The sequence below is a fragment of the Sardina pilchardus genome, chromosome 9 (assembly GCF_963854185.1).
Source record: "Sardina pilchardus chromosome 9, fSarPil1.1, whole genome shotgun sequence".
Classification (NCBI taxonomy): domain Eukaryota; kingdom Metazoa; phylum Chordata; class Actinopteri; order Clupeiformes; family Clupeidae; genus Sardina; species Sardina pilchardus.
In genome coordinates, this window is record NC_085002.1 from 12,709,467 (window position 1) to 12,724,053 (window position 14,587).

General features: G+C 50.5%; 1 protein-coding gene across 3 annotated transcripts; it reads right to left on the minus strand.

Annotated features, from left to right (window-relative positions):
* Positions 1 to 50: 50 nt before the first annotated feature.
* mbd6 (methyl-CpG binding domain protein 6) lies at positions 51 to 12,662 on the minus strand. 3 transcript variants are annotated; one of them, XM_062545831.1, is made up of 14 exons: positions 12,586 to 12,662; positions 12,209 to 12,392; positions 10,924 to 11,102; positions 10,582 to 10,721; positions 10,249 to 10,351; positions 9,612 to 9,774; positions 7,093 to 9,369; positions 5,325 to 6,241; positions 4,607 to 4,775; positions 3,882 to 4,039; positions 2,788 to 3,537; positions 2,471 to 2,520; positions 2,263 to 2,326; positions 51 to 1,762 (listed from the first exon to the last, which is right to left on the minus strand). In XM_062545831.1, exons 4-14 carry the CDS (start codon positions 10,695 to 10,697, stop codon positions 1,706 to 1,708), a joined length of 4,824 nt encoding a protein of 1,607 aa, XP_062401815.1. In that variant the 5' UTR covers positions 10,698 to 10,721; positions 10,924 to 11,102; positions 12,209 to 12,392; positions 12,586 to 12,662; the 3' UTR covers positions 51 to 1,705. The 3 variants fall into 3 exon arrangements, with proteins under 3 accessions (XP_062401815.1, XP_062401814.1, XP_062401816.1); XM_062545830.1 differs by having other exon boundaries at positions 12,209 to 12,647; XM_062545832.1 differs by lacking the exon at positions 12,209 to 12,392 and having other exon boundaries at positions 12,586 to 12,634.
* Between the last annotated feature and the right edge of the window lie 1,925 nt (positions 12,663 to 14,587).

Sequence of the window (14,587 nt, forward strand, 5' to 3'; positions counted from 1 at the left end):
TCTCGCTTGTTTTTTCCAAGACATAATAACCAAACACTCGACTTCTGGGATTTGGTAAACATGTTTTTAATCTGTTAAATAAAAAAACAAAACAAAACAAATCAACTTCCATTGAAAAACAAATGCTACCATTCACAATTTTAAAAGGATTCTCTTTACAAATCGAACGTAAATATGAAAACGGCAGGGAAAAGGGGCATCGTCTGAGGAAGAAATACTTTACAAATTGATCATTTTTTTCCTAAAAAAGTGTACAAAATAAAATACTAAAACTGTACATATATACAAAAATTCAATAGTAAAATTGCATATTCTGCTTCATTATTACTTAAATCATTATTTTAAATAGTCAGTAACTTGTGCCTATGTTGATGAAGGATGGGAAGCCGGATTCAGACTCCCGGGTATGAGAACAGGGCTGCTGTTGATCCTGTTGAGAGCGAGACCGTGAGTGGCAGACTGCTGCTATGCTATGCTATGCTCACACCGGCAGAGGACACCTCGGAGAACCTGATTTCACAGACGGGATCCTAATCAATCCCATGGCCATGGGTAACTTTCCTCCTCAACCCCCCCAACCCCCTCCCCCCCCAAATACCCCAGACACATGGTTAAGAGAATGAAAAAAGAAATAAACATTTGTCTCAAACATTTGTCTCAACGGACCAGAGGAGTAGGTGCCCCCCTTTTTCTCATGGAGTGAGCGTGTAGGATTTTGTGTTTCTCTTGTTTGGCAAATTCGTGCCAAGCTTGATGATGGGTCCCACTGAGAATTGTGTCAGGATAGGATGAGTGTCACAAAGGGGCGAGAAAAAAAAAAAAAAACAGGCCTGAGGCGTCTCCACATCTCCAGCGACGAGGCCACCCACAGCTGGGAGGATGGATGGTAATGAGACGCGTGCGTGTGTGCAGTGGCACTGTGTGGGCCACGTGGGGCACTGTAGCACTGTGTGGCGGGTGAAGCGTGGGCGCAGAGCTCGAGCGTGCCTAGGGTGCCTCTGGGTCACACTCTGGTCTCAGCAACAGCAGGACACACACACATACATTTACCTAGCGCCACATGCAAAACAACTGCTCCTGGACCTACTGCACTCTCACTTCATTCAAGTTTTCTATGACCCTGATGTAATACACAACTAAAATAAAAATTAAAAAAAAATCACAACACACGCACACACACTCACACATACACACATACATACATACAAACATACATACAGTTGCCAATGTGAACACACAAACGCACACACACACAGACACATACAATTTTCCTATATATGTAGAAATATCCCACACAGAATGAAAATGAATGATAATCCATTTATCGCAGCTAAACTCTTCCGTTCTCTGCCCCTCCAAAACAACCAGGGATGCGATGGCCCAGCATCTCTGGGAGCATGGGGTTGGCATGGAAACACCAAGTGGTCCCAACAGCACACAGCTGGCTCCGTAAGAGACAGCAGAGGGGAGGTGGGGGATCTGAACAACACACACATTGGGGAACGGGAGTTGTTGAGAAGTCTCTGTGGGTCTTCACAGTGAGGCGCAGTGATTCACAATGACTCGGCCACATACAGGGGTTCAGGGCTTGGGTGGGGTCATCAGGCGGTGACAGTGCTGGTGTTGATGGGGTAGAGAAGTCCACTAACTGCCCAAGGGTGGGGGCCGTCACGCCAGACCAGGCCAGGTGAGGTCAGGAGAGAGGCTATCTGACTCTTCTCCTCTTGCCCCTGGTGGCTCTCGCAGGCTTGGGCAGTGCTATCTAAATGGAAGAAGAAGAAACATAAAAAATAAAACTCAGATGGTATCTCAGGATAGAGAGCAAACACTGCCTTTCAAGTAGACAGGACTGTATTTTGTTGAAGTTTGGATAATGTTAGGTCAAAGTAAGGTCAGTTGTCTCTCTTTCAACAAAATGACAATATGCAAAGCTCGGAGACATAGCAGGTCTATTTTTTTCCCCAATGTTGTCTTGAAGCAACAATGTGGATCTCTGTGACAATGACACAGTCGGCGGTTTTTCCCCACAAAAACACTCCGAAATAGATGTGACAGCAGAGTGAAAAGAACCACCATTCTGCGCTGACTGAGCAGAATAAGGATTTGCCACTTTATGAGTCATACTGAACTACGAATACATGAATTGTTAACTCAGTCAGGCCAAAAACATCAGTAATACCAACAATCCATGCACCAGCACCAAAACAATACGAGGTCTACTACAGCCACCGGTTTCAATATACTGCAAAGTAAGAGTCTTACTGTAACTTGTGGTTCCTCTATGATGCTGTCTAGTCCCCCAGGCCCATCTGCCACCCTCTCAAGTCTACCGGAGAGAAGAAAAAAAAACACATTTAAAATGTGACGTTAGGTGAAACCATCCATGCAGGACACGTTCATTAAATATGGACTAAAATGTGCTAAATGTGTAGTGAGGTCAGCAGCAATAAGCTCAGCTCTGAAAGCTTACACTTGTTTCCTCTTCCTTCCTCTCCGGCCTCCTGTTCGTACGGCAGGCTCCTGAAAAAGAGCAGAGTCGACTGGTGAGCTTTTCCACATTTTGTTTTATGAGTTTCCGGACTGTCAACTCTTGTTACATAAAGATCAAATGAATGTGAAAGTGTGCGTCTGTGAGTCTATTTACACAAAGCAAAAACTGGATTCTGGATTCAATGACCAATTGTCAGGTGGTGTCCTTACTGCTACTCCACGGTCTTTACATGCAAGTGAGGTCATGCCTGGCTATAGTATTAGACCGAGCACACTGACCCGTCCACTCACTCTCACCTTCCCCGTGTCTGTTTCATTGGACACCACGCCGTCCTCCGCGGCCTCTGCGTTAGCCCGGGGGCTGAGGTAGCCCTGCGGCTGTGTCCGGCCCCCGTTGCCCTCCTCCTGCCCCCCCTGGAGCCCCGTCCCCGCGGCCAGCCCGTTGCTGTAGACGCACAGCGAGGCCGAGCCGTCGGTCTTGGCCTCCTCGAGGAAGGCGGGGGGCAGCGGCGGCTGCTGTGGCGCCTCGTCGTGTCTCTCCGAGCCCCCCGCCGGCTTGCCGGGCGGCGGCGTGGACGAGGCGTCCTCGCTGAGCTTGGGCGTGCCGCGGGCCGGCGACTGCGCCGCCTCCATGCCCAGGCGCGACAGGTCCGGGTTGTGCACGGAGCAGGCCCGGCGCGGGCTCAGCGACGGCGGCGCGCTCGGCTGCGCCAGCAGGGCGGGGAGGTCCGGCGCGGGGAAGGACAGCGGGTTGGAGGACGAGGAGGCTCCGCACGGCCCGCCTCCGCCCAACGCCTCGGAGTCCTTCCCGCTGACCTGCAGGAAGGAGGTGTAGATGGTGTCCATGAAGGAGCCGTAGGGGTCGAACAGCGCTGCGGCGGGGGCTGCGCTCTCCCGCGGTGGGGGCTGGGCGCCCTGGACGTGGCCCGGGTTGGGCACGGGCTCCTGGGCCAGCTGGCTGACCGGAATGTCCTCCTCCTGGGGCGCGTTGGTGGCTTCGGCCAGGCCCAGCTGTTTGTCTACGGTGAGGGTGGGGCCCATGTTGAGCTGGCCAGAAAACAGACAGGTCAAGTGAAGCTCATCATTTCTGACCAAATCCTATAAGCACCAATGAAGCCTCTCAAATCCACACAGAGTAGCAGTAGGTTTTAGTGTAATGCCATAATCAGCACCTTGCTATATCATGGCAGGCAAGAAGGTACTATTAAAAACTGTATAAGTGAAAGACTAAACCCAACAAACAAACACATAAAATTGCATGATAAAATAAATAAATAAGACTAAAAAATAAACTCTTAATAAAGTCTTTAAACCCACATGATAAAGATTACAGAACATTTTGCGATTGGCACCTTATTTCCAGATTCAGATGTGAGAGATGTGAGCCTCACCTGTAGGCTGTTGATGAGGCAAGCTAGCGGGTTGAGGGCACCCTGGCCTTGGGACAAAGGAACGCCCAGTGCAGGTCCGGGCACTTGGGGCAGCAGCAAAGGTCCTGCACCCAGTAAACTGTGGAGGCTACTGATGTTGCCCAGGGCGGTCAGGTCACCTGGAGAGGACACGAAAACGTTCTCTGTGAACTTATTTTGGGAGACCGAATCACACGCATCTGATTTTTCCGACTACAAACAAAAAGAAATACCCCCCCAAAAAAGTGATCCATTATGTTGCGTCTGTGAACACAGCATGAGGCTCATTAACCACCATGCTAAACAAATATAATGATGGAGCCTGAAAGTAATTTAGCTGTGCAACTCGGCAAAGGAGCTGTTTGCTCTGTTTTAATGACGGCAATCACACGGCCACCAAATAACCAAATCAGCACGAGACGGCACATTTTAATTAACGTGTGCCAACCCAGCTCAGTCGGCTGACAGAAAGACTCGCGCGTGACGGAAAAATACCTTGAGGGGAAAAAATCGTTAATTTTAGCAACGAGTAGTTTGATCACAACTGCATAGGGACACAAAGACGGCAGACAACACATCAAATCTTGGACCAATTATTGTCATTCCGAACCCACGATTTCTACAACAAACAGGCCCCGTTATCTACCGACTGATTCAACTGGACGAAACTCAACAAAGCAGATTCAACCCGTCCGTCAGGTACGTACCCATCATCCCTGGGGGCAGCAGAGGGGGCAGGAGAGGAGGGTTCTGGCCGTTGCTCTTGTCCTGTTCGGTCAGGGGCACCAGAGAGTTCATTTCTTCAGGCACAGCGCTGGGCAGCATGGGGACGCAGGGGACAGAGGTAGAGCCTGCCGAAGGGCTGGAGACAGTCCCCTGGAAACACACACACACACACACACACACACACACACACACACACACACACACACACACACACACACACACACACACACACACACACACACACACACACACACACACACACACACACACACACACACACACACACACACACACACACACACACACACACACACACACACACACACACACACACACACACACACAGAGTTTAAACAGAGAGATGGGGGGGGGACTTGTGATGTTGGAGACAAGACATGCCATAGTACCCATGCATGTTAACGCTACAGGTATTAGAGGAGTCCACGCTACATCTACACGTGTGAGTAAGAGGTCAGTAGAGCGGGGTAATATACATTCAGAAGGTCCTGTGTGTGTGTGCCGCCATTTCTGGAGCGTTCACACACATATCCGGACATGTGTGCCATTCAGGCGCTACTCCCAGCATGCAACGTGCTAAACGAAGGGAGGGGGGGGGGGCATTCAGTCAGGCACTGGCAAGCATGCACTGCGGGCGGGCGGGCGGGCGGACGGGGGTGGCGCGCGGGGGCGGGGGGGTACCTGAGAGTGAGCCGGTGGGGAGTGTTGGGTGGGGAGGGGGTCAGCAGGGCCTAGCGCGGCGGCCAGCAGGGCGGGGTTAAGGGAGAGGAAGGCCGGAGGGGGGAGGGGTGCGGAGAGCAGGAGGGACTGCGATGCCGAGAGACCCCCGGCGTCGCCTGCCGCCACCAGGCCCTGGAGCGCCTCCAGGAGCCCGGGGCCCGTTGCCAGCACCGAGTCCATCAGCCCTGCCGTCTTATCGAGCGACAGGCCGTCCGGCAGCGGGGGGAACGGCGCCCCGGCCTGGTGGTGCTGCTGCGACTGCATGTCCAGGTTGAGTTGTCCGAGGCCGGCCAGGGGCAGCATGGTGGCCGCCTGCTGCTGGCTGAGCAGCAGAGAGGCCATGAGCAGGGCCTGGAGGCTGGGCTTGTCCCCGCTGTCGCCCGGTGAGCCCTGGGCGGGGACACCAGCAGCGGTAGGCGGCGGTGGGGGGTTAAGCAGGCTAATGAGATTGACTGGAAAGTCTCCCTGAGCTCCTGACAGAGACGGTAAGATGTTTAGCTGGGAGGTCTGGTTGAGCAGGCCTGCTTGTTGCAGTTGTTGTGACTGCTGTTGTTGTTGTTGTTGTTGTTGTTGATGGTGGTGGTGGTGGTGGTGGTGATTATGCGGAGGCTGTTGTGGCTGGGCCGTTGCTTGCGTGGTCTGCTGGAGCCCCGTCCATAAGGGGAGGGAGCCCAGGAACGGCGGCAGCAGGGAGGGCAGTCCGGAGTTGGCCGAGAGCAGCTGGAGGAGCTGCTCCTGGTTCATGAAGGGGAAGGACTCGGCCAGCTGCAGGGCGCTGGACGAGTCGGCCGAGGGGAGAGCCAAGCCCGGGTCAGAGGCGCACGGCCCCAGCAGCCTGGGCTCAGTGGCGTCCGCCGTCTCAACAGCCACCAGAGAACCTGAGAGGCAGAGAGAGAGAGAGAGAGAGAGAGAGAGAGAGAGAGAGAGAGAGAGAGAGAGAGAGAGAGAGAGAGAGAGAGAGGAGGAGAGGGAGAGGGAGGGGAGGAGAGAGAGAGAGAGAGAGAGAGATTCATCTAATTTAGTTTTCTTGAAAAATAACTGAAAAAGCCTGAAATGGGAATCCAAGGCAATCTACACAGCTACCATATTAAGGTGAAATGCCCACAGGCAAAACAGTCGGAGAGACTCTGTCGTGATTTGTGTTCAGGCTCCAAGTAAGAGGCAGTGTGCACCATCTAGCCAAACTAGGGTTTTGAAATATCAAATGAAACAGCCCTTAATATAAATACCAAATACTTCAAACGTAACATAATAACTTGAGTGACGATAATACATGACACCTTCCTGGAATAACTTTCAGTTCACATCCAACATAAACATCCAGCGTTTCGCCAGCTGTTTGATCAAGGACTGAGTCAAAATAATGTGGTGAGTGTCTTACGGGCACAAAACAAAGGTTGGCTGTTGTAGGTCTCTAGTGAACCGTGCACGCTGTAATGGTTAGCTGTCCTAGTCATCGCCCTCACTGTTGCGCTTATCATTAGGTCATTTCTGCTGTCGGACTTCAGAAGCCTCGCTCTTCCTCAGCCAAATAATCATCTCTTAATAAATTGGAACAGAGGAATGCTTGTACTGCGAGAAACGGTTGCCCAAACACAGAAAATCTGTCAAAACAAGGCAGGTCTAAAAACCCATACCCTGTGGACTTAATATGGGGCTGCCAAACCTTTCAGTCCAAGCGCAAAGTAAACAAGCAATCACACTCTCTCTCTGTCTTTCTCTCTCTCACCTTCTGCGTCCATCGCCTGGCTCTGGTTGGAGTAGGTGACTTCACCGTGAGGTTCCACTCCCAGTTTGGGGCCGCAGGGGGGTGCAGCGGACAGCTGACCCAGCAGGCTGAGGATCTGACCGCTGGGGTCCTGCGGAGGACCTGCTGGGGCAGTGGTGGCGTGGTGCTGGCTGAGGTTGAGGACGTGGCCGGGGCTTGACTTGAGCATGGCGGCGGTGGTGGTGGTGATCGTGGTGGAGGTGGTGTTCATGGCAGCGTCCATCTCCTCAGCCATGGCCATCAGGGGAAACGCGTGTGAAGAGGGCAGCTGAGGTGGGCTCTCCAGAGCTGGAATCAGGCTTTGGGTCAGCTGCTGCTGCTGCTGCTGAGCGGTCTGCATGTGCTGTACAGCGTCGCAGTGGTCAAGGGATTGCTGGGACACGACGAGGCCGGCCACAGGTGACGACGCGTGGGCCAGACGGACGTTGTTGTTGTTGTTGGTGGCGGCCAGCGGTGGAGCAAGGCCGAGGGGGGAAGAAGAGGAGGAGCAGGAGGAAGAGGACTGCGCGGCGATGGCGGAAGCCTGGGCGTTCTGCATGCTGAGGAGCTGGAGGAGGGCGGACAGCGGCTGGGAGGACGACGGCGTCGCCAGGGGCTGGAGTGGGCCGAGCCGCCGGAGGTCCTCCACGTCCGCCTGCTTGGGGAGGCCAGGGAGAGAGCAGTTGTGGAGGGCGGAGGAGGAGGAGGAGGAGCGCGGCTGCGCGGGGAAGTGTTCCGAGGACGGAGGGGGGAGCAGGGGGGTGTTGGGGGAGGGCGAGGAGGAGGAGGAGGACGGGGACGGGGAAGAGGAAGGGGAGGGAACGGAGCCGGGGGCGGGGAGGGCGCAGGGGTCTCCGACGGCCCTCAGGCTGTTCAGCTGCGACTCCTTGAGCATGCTGAGCACCGTGGGAGACCGGCGCTGGCGCTTGCGGCGCGAGACCTTGTCCGCCGTGGTCAGCGCCAGCGGCAGGGTCTGGGCGGGGAGCGACGGGGAGTGGGGAAGCAGGAAGGCGGTCATGGGGAGAGGCCTAGCGCTGGGGGAGGGGAGGCTACTGTTTAAAGTGCTTATCAATACCTTGGATTGCTGGGGGTCCTTCTCGGGGCCGGCGGAGGACGCGATGCCACCGACGCCGGCGCCGTCCAGAGCCTGGCTCTTCTGGCTGGCCATTTGGGCCTTGGCGGCCGCCGAGAGCAGGCTGCTGGCCGGGAAAGAGGAGACGTGCTGCGGGTTCTTCTGCTGGCTCAGGAGCTGGCCCAGCGGCAGGCCCAGGAACCCGCCGCCGGCCGCCCCGGCGGAACCGTGGACCGATCCCGGACCGGGCGCCGCCGCCGCCACCGCCGCGGCCATCGTCGCCGGACCGTTCTTCCGGTCGCCGGCGGCGGTGACGAAATGGGACAGATTTTGGGGTACCTGAAAGTTGCTTTGGTTGCTCGGGTGCTGCGGCGGCGGCGGGATAGAGCCGGGGCTGCAGTCTTTGTAGTGCTGCAACATGCCCTCCAGGCGCCCCCGGGGGCTCGGCGGGTGGAGGAGGGGGACTTTGGGCGAGAGGCAGGGCGCGGTGTTGTTGGGGGGCAGCGGAGAGCGCGCCGGGCAGGGCGGCTTCGCCACGCCGCCACCTTGCTCGGAGAGCGTGGAGGAGGCGGAGGAGTGGCGCGAGCGCTGGTGGGGAGAGGTAGCGTCCAGAGTCCTGGAGGGCGACAGGCACAGGGAGATGGGCGAGGGGGACTTGACGCCGCTCCCCGGCGGCGGCTGCTGCGGCTGATGGCTCTGCCCGGGCCTTCCCGTCATGGTCAGCGACAGAGCGGAGGCGGACGGCGAGGACGAGGCGCAGAGCGAGACGTCCAGCGAGAGGACGCCGCCCGGGTGGGTCCCCGGCTTCGACGAGCCCGGCGACCCCGAGGCCTGGGGCAGCCTTTGGATTATGGTCTGAGGCGTGGAGGGACGGGCGTACCACGGCGGCACGCCGTAGCCTGCCGAGTTGCAACCGGGGGAGGAAGACGACGGCCTCTTTGAGACGACGCCGCCTTCCGAGGAGAGGAGAGCGTTGGAGTGAGACAAGGATCCATTGTGGAGGAGTGTCATTGTAGGGGATAAGGGGAAGCTGCTGTTTGCGCCGCGAGGGCCAGGGCTGCTGTTGGACTTGGACTGAGCAGAGAGTCGAGGTTGGGCTGAATAAGTGCAGTGGCCTCCGTCTTCCATCCGGACTCCCAGAGGGCCCCCTCTTTGGTCCCTACTCTCCATGGAACAGAAGGAGCTCCCTAACAAGACAACACACACACACACACAGACACAGACACAGACACAGACACAGACACAGACACAGACACAGTTACAGTGAAACGTGGCCAAATTCCAGCCATAGTATGCAGCACATTGCATTTATGCTTACTTTTGCCAAAGCAAAGATGTACTGTCTGAGTTCTTGTTTTTACAATCTACTTGAGCAATCTTATGCTAACTCTGGGGTGTGTTGACACAGCGCTAATCGGCGGGTTTGTACCAGGGCCGTGGAGAGGAAGCTGGGAGGCCTGCATACTGCGACACAGCGCTGCCATGGCGACCACTTTCCTGCGGTGGTTGCACAGCTTCGTCATGTCCTCCTCTGCCTTGCCAGGCTGCTGGCTCTGTGACCTCACGACAGCCACCGGGTCAAAGTTAAAGACCTGAGGGGGGGGAACGGGGAGACGGTCGGACAGAGTCAGACACCAGACACGAGTCTGTGACCTTGAAAAGAGAGGCAAGTCACAGGCTCGTGGCCACACAACATGACGCGTCTGTCATGCCCCAAGGGTCACTTTCCTAGATTACTGGTCAAGCTGATTTCATACACTCATTGTGAGCCACTGCATGCCACAGATGTTTAGGGCTTTGAACATAAATATACATGCAGAAGATAAAATCATAGCTTTTATATGATACACAAGATGCACAACTTTCTGCCAATATGGCTTAGTTGTTTGCTATAAAATGTCAGAAAACAACATGGATCACAATCACAATGATTATTAGCTCCATCAAGAACCTGAAAAACATCCAAAAGCTACCGATCATCATTTCAACACAGATTAATATCTCATCTCCAATAACATCACAATGCTTGACCACAGCAATCAGCACACATCTCTATGCCTTCTTACCTTGTGGATGACCAGTGGGCACTCCAACCCACACTTACACGTGCTGTCCGTCAGCAGGTACGCCCTAACCTCTTCCACTGAGGACAGGATGGTGCCACTTGGGCTGCAAATGTGAAAACAAACATGAAATTAGCAAATTGCAAGGGTCAAAAACAATGTAACGACATGTTGAGTATGCTAGCCATCACCGCAATTATGTCCCTGAAAATGACACTCCAACACTTTCTGTCCAACTCAATATATTTGTTCTACTTTTATTGCAGATTTGTATTGTTTCTGTATTGCATATGCTCGTTTGTCTGCAGCACAAACATGCGTTGCTACTCTGCTCACCTGATGTAGGCCACCGCCCCATCCTCCAATTTTCTCTGCCAACCCACGGGCACCTGTGCTGTCCGTGTGGGGACACCATCTTTGTCTCCAGCAGCACACTCACTACCTCCCGTCATTTTCTACTCACAGGCTTCCAGCACCTTCCATGGAGAGCAAACAAATGTGCAGGCATTCATGAAGAAGGAGCGCAAAGAATCGTTGCAGAACAGGAGGTATCAGCTATGTAAAATATAAAATACCTAAAGCTGAGGCAGCAACAACCCGTTTAACTTTAAATAAGTGTTACTTGTGACGTGACATCACAGAGATTGGAATAAATAGAAACGCCAGTTAAATCATCACCTTTTCATCTTCATATAGCCCTGGTCAGTAGCGTCCAAGGAATCCAGCTCTCAGAGGACATGTTCACAGAGCAGAGCTGTACACACTGGGACACCGATCCAGCTGACTGCCTGCCTGCACTCACGCCCTCGCCGCTGTTCTGCTCTACTCTTGCGCTCTGTTGAAGCCTGGGAATTTCCCTGTCGGAAAGGCAAATAAAAAGAATGCACTAAGAAAGTTAGCAACACATAGATTCACGGGTGCTCCATTTCTCACAAGTGTTGTGTTAGCATAGTATTTTATATTCCTAGAAAACACTAGTAAACAGTAGTTGTGCATGGACATACAGTAAACCTATAACAGTGACGTGCACCTAAGAAATACATGGATTTTTCCTTCCAAATGTATTCCACTCTATCAGTCTGGTTCCTTCTTCAGCAGGATCTCTCAAGTGTTAGGCTTACACAAACAAGCAATCGGTTGGTAAGGAGAAGTGAGGATAACAGAGGGTGTGAAATGTGTCACTGGGTTCTGTTTGATGTCCTGAACCTTTTCCCCACATGTGAGAGTGCAACTACCAGGGGAAGAGTGCAAAAAGGAAAGGAAACAGGAAAGAATTAAGAATCAAAGCAAAAAAAACAACAGAAAGAGTGTGTTTTATGTAGCCTATATGTCTAGGGAATCAGAGGGTTCTTGGAAAGTGAGGAACTCGAATAAATGTACATACAGACATAACCACATTGCAGTGCCACTAAATACAGTACAGCTATATGGCATCCAGTCTGCGCTGTACTGATCACGAAAAAGGTTAGAACGTTAGCTGGTTAGCATCATCAAATGTGGTATATTTGGTCCAGAACACAACTATTTAATGTCACAAAGAGACATTCAATAAGGTAATCCTCGCACTTCGAGATTAGAAGAGCACACACTGACTCAAGCATAACATACCGAGACAGACTACCACAGTTGCTCTTCTTATTGAACAATAGCTTCCACCACGAAAATCAGTGAACACCTTTATCAAAACATTTTGATGTGCATTACCTGAACCATTACTAAAGTTAGCAGGCTAATCTGATGGATCTTTGCTGAGTGTAAACAAATCAACCATAGCATCTTAGCTTGCCAGATACCTGGAAAAGACGCACAGTAGACGCTGTTCTGCATACCATATGACCTCTAATGATAAAACAAGGAGCTGACCGACGTTCACGACCTTTATTTGTGCAAATGAGTGGAGCAAAAGGTACAAATATATTCTTAGCTAGCTGGCTTGGCTAACTTGCTAGCTAATACAACATACCTCTGTTTACGAAGTTTCCTGTTCCTTCGCCGCGCTGCAGTGCAGAAGCTAGAGATAGCAATAGCTAGCTAGCTAGTTGACAGAGTTTAGTTGCAAGGGCTGCTGTTATAACCGTTCTTTTATGAAACGATCATTATTTTTTTGTTAATTTGTTCGTCTCCCAGGCGTGTACCATCGGCCCGTCCTGTTTAAAAACAAAGAGCAATAACGATGGGTTTTATTGCGCCCGTTGCATTGTCGCAAATGACTTTAATTTCGAGATGATCCTTGTCGGTCGTAGCGGGTGCGATCGTTCCATTCAAACCCGAAACATCGACTCAAACTTCATTTGGGCGTGCAACCATGTCTTCTGATATGATTTGGACTCAATAGTGTACCTTTTGCTTTATCCTTGTTTCCAAGTTCCTATTTTTCCTTAGGATTCCGTGCCAAAAAAATAATGGAGTTTCCGCTCAGACATGCGCAGTCGCCTAGGGACGGTCTTGGGAATTCCATACCCAAAATGCACCGCGCCCAGCACGGCACCACCACGGCTACATTTCTAGAGTGGAAGAGTGGAATCTTGTCCTTTGTTACAGTATCATGTAAGCAGCCCTGTCCAGTGACACAATGATACATTTTTTGCGTTGATACAATGTTAAACCGCTGACTTTTGACAAAATATCAAATGAGTAAAATCAGAGAACCCGGTCCAGCCAAGGGGAAAACTAAGGTAGAGGGACCAAATCAAAACGGCCATATCAAGAACAAAGGTCAGCAACATGATCACGGTCATGCAGCCATAGTATCAATTAGAATTACATAGCTATATAAATTGATTGATAAAACCCATCATACTTTGTCATATAATGAGTGAAGTATGGATTAATGTGTGTTAAAGTTTGTTAACATGGCAAACATAAGATAGCCTACTGCATAGTAGATCATTGGCCTGCCAAGACATTGGTAGGTAGGCCATTAACCTGACTGGAAAAAACAGACAAACAAAATAAAATAATGACAATAAGAAATGTAAGCATCATACATATAAAAATGTACTGATTCAAAATGAAAAATAGGTGAGCAGCAGCTTTTGAGGACAGTGGGATGAAGGTCAGCCATGTCTTATCGAACGATAACACACATAAGAACACATAGGGCCCGGCCTAATTGAAATGTTGAACTAATAATAAGGTAAAAAGTCCAAGGTCTATTGTTAATTATGCCAAATCTTTTCAGTAATTTAATACCATGAGCAAGATGTTACAGCACAAAAGTCAGTGGATCAGCTCAGCAATCACACAACACATTATGGTTTTAAATCAGACATTGCTCATTGGCTGACTTTACACTTGTCCCGGTATTTACATTAGGGCCATGGAGAGAAATAATAAATTAAGGGTGTTTATGTTTGATAAACAAAGCCGACACAAAATACTGTATGTAAGATGATATCCTGCTAGTTTAACCTCAAAGTTTAACCAACTGAATAGTGATACATAATATTAATGTAAGCACCAAATCTAAAGACTGAAAGATTCTCAAGCTAACAGGTCTATGGTAGATTTTGACAACAGTGCCATGGCAAAAGATAGACAAGGATTGTGCAGTAAACTTGTTGGAAAAAAAGCAAAAAGAAACTTATTAAAAGCTAAGTATGTTAAACATGGCCAACACAAGATACTGTATTGTAAGATGAATCAGTTTAACTGATTAAACTTCCTTCATTATTAAATATAGGCAGGGGTTTGATGAATATGTAATTTGAAATAAAGTCGCATACAGCCATTCAAATATTAAACTCTCATACAAAATTTAAAAGGTTCAAATGAGTAAGGAGAAAACCAGAGGCTGATCAATACAAACGGACAACAAGAGTTCATATAAGAACACGTACCCAGGAGTAGAAATTGAAGAGTGAAGAAAATAGAGAAAAAAAGCTACACAATGAGAATGTTCACAATTCATTCAGTAATTTTGGAAAAACAAGAAACTCAAACTCAAAAAATGAATGAAATGCATACGAGTGTGACACAGACCACCAAGGCAAAATCTATAACTTGTAATGCAATAGAAAATAACACATTCGAGCAGAGGTAATTCAATTGGTATTACTAATGCTCAACACCTCAAATAAAACACAAAATGCAAACCAAATATTGCAGTAATAGGAATCTGACCATGAAATAAAATACAGTATGTTTCCTCTCGTCCCCTTTTATTTTTAAAGGAGAATACAAAGTTGCAAACTTGACCTCTATTTATATATTATTCACGATGTTGTAGATTGCGGACCAAAGAGGCACATAAAACTATATTCTCTTTTTTTTCTCTGACAGTTAGTAGGCTGTATTGTATCACATATCAACCCGGGAAGATGAGGTGCCTTTCCATAACTTT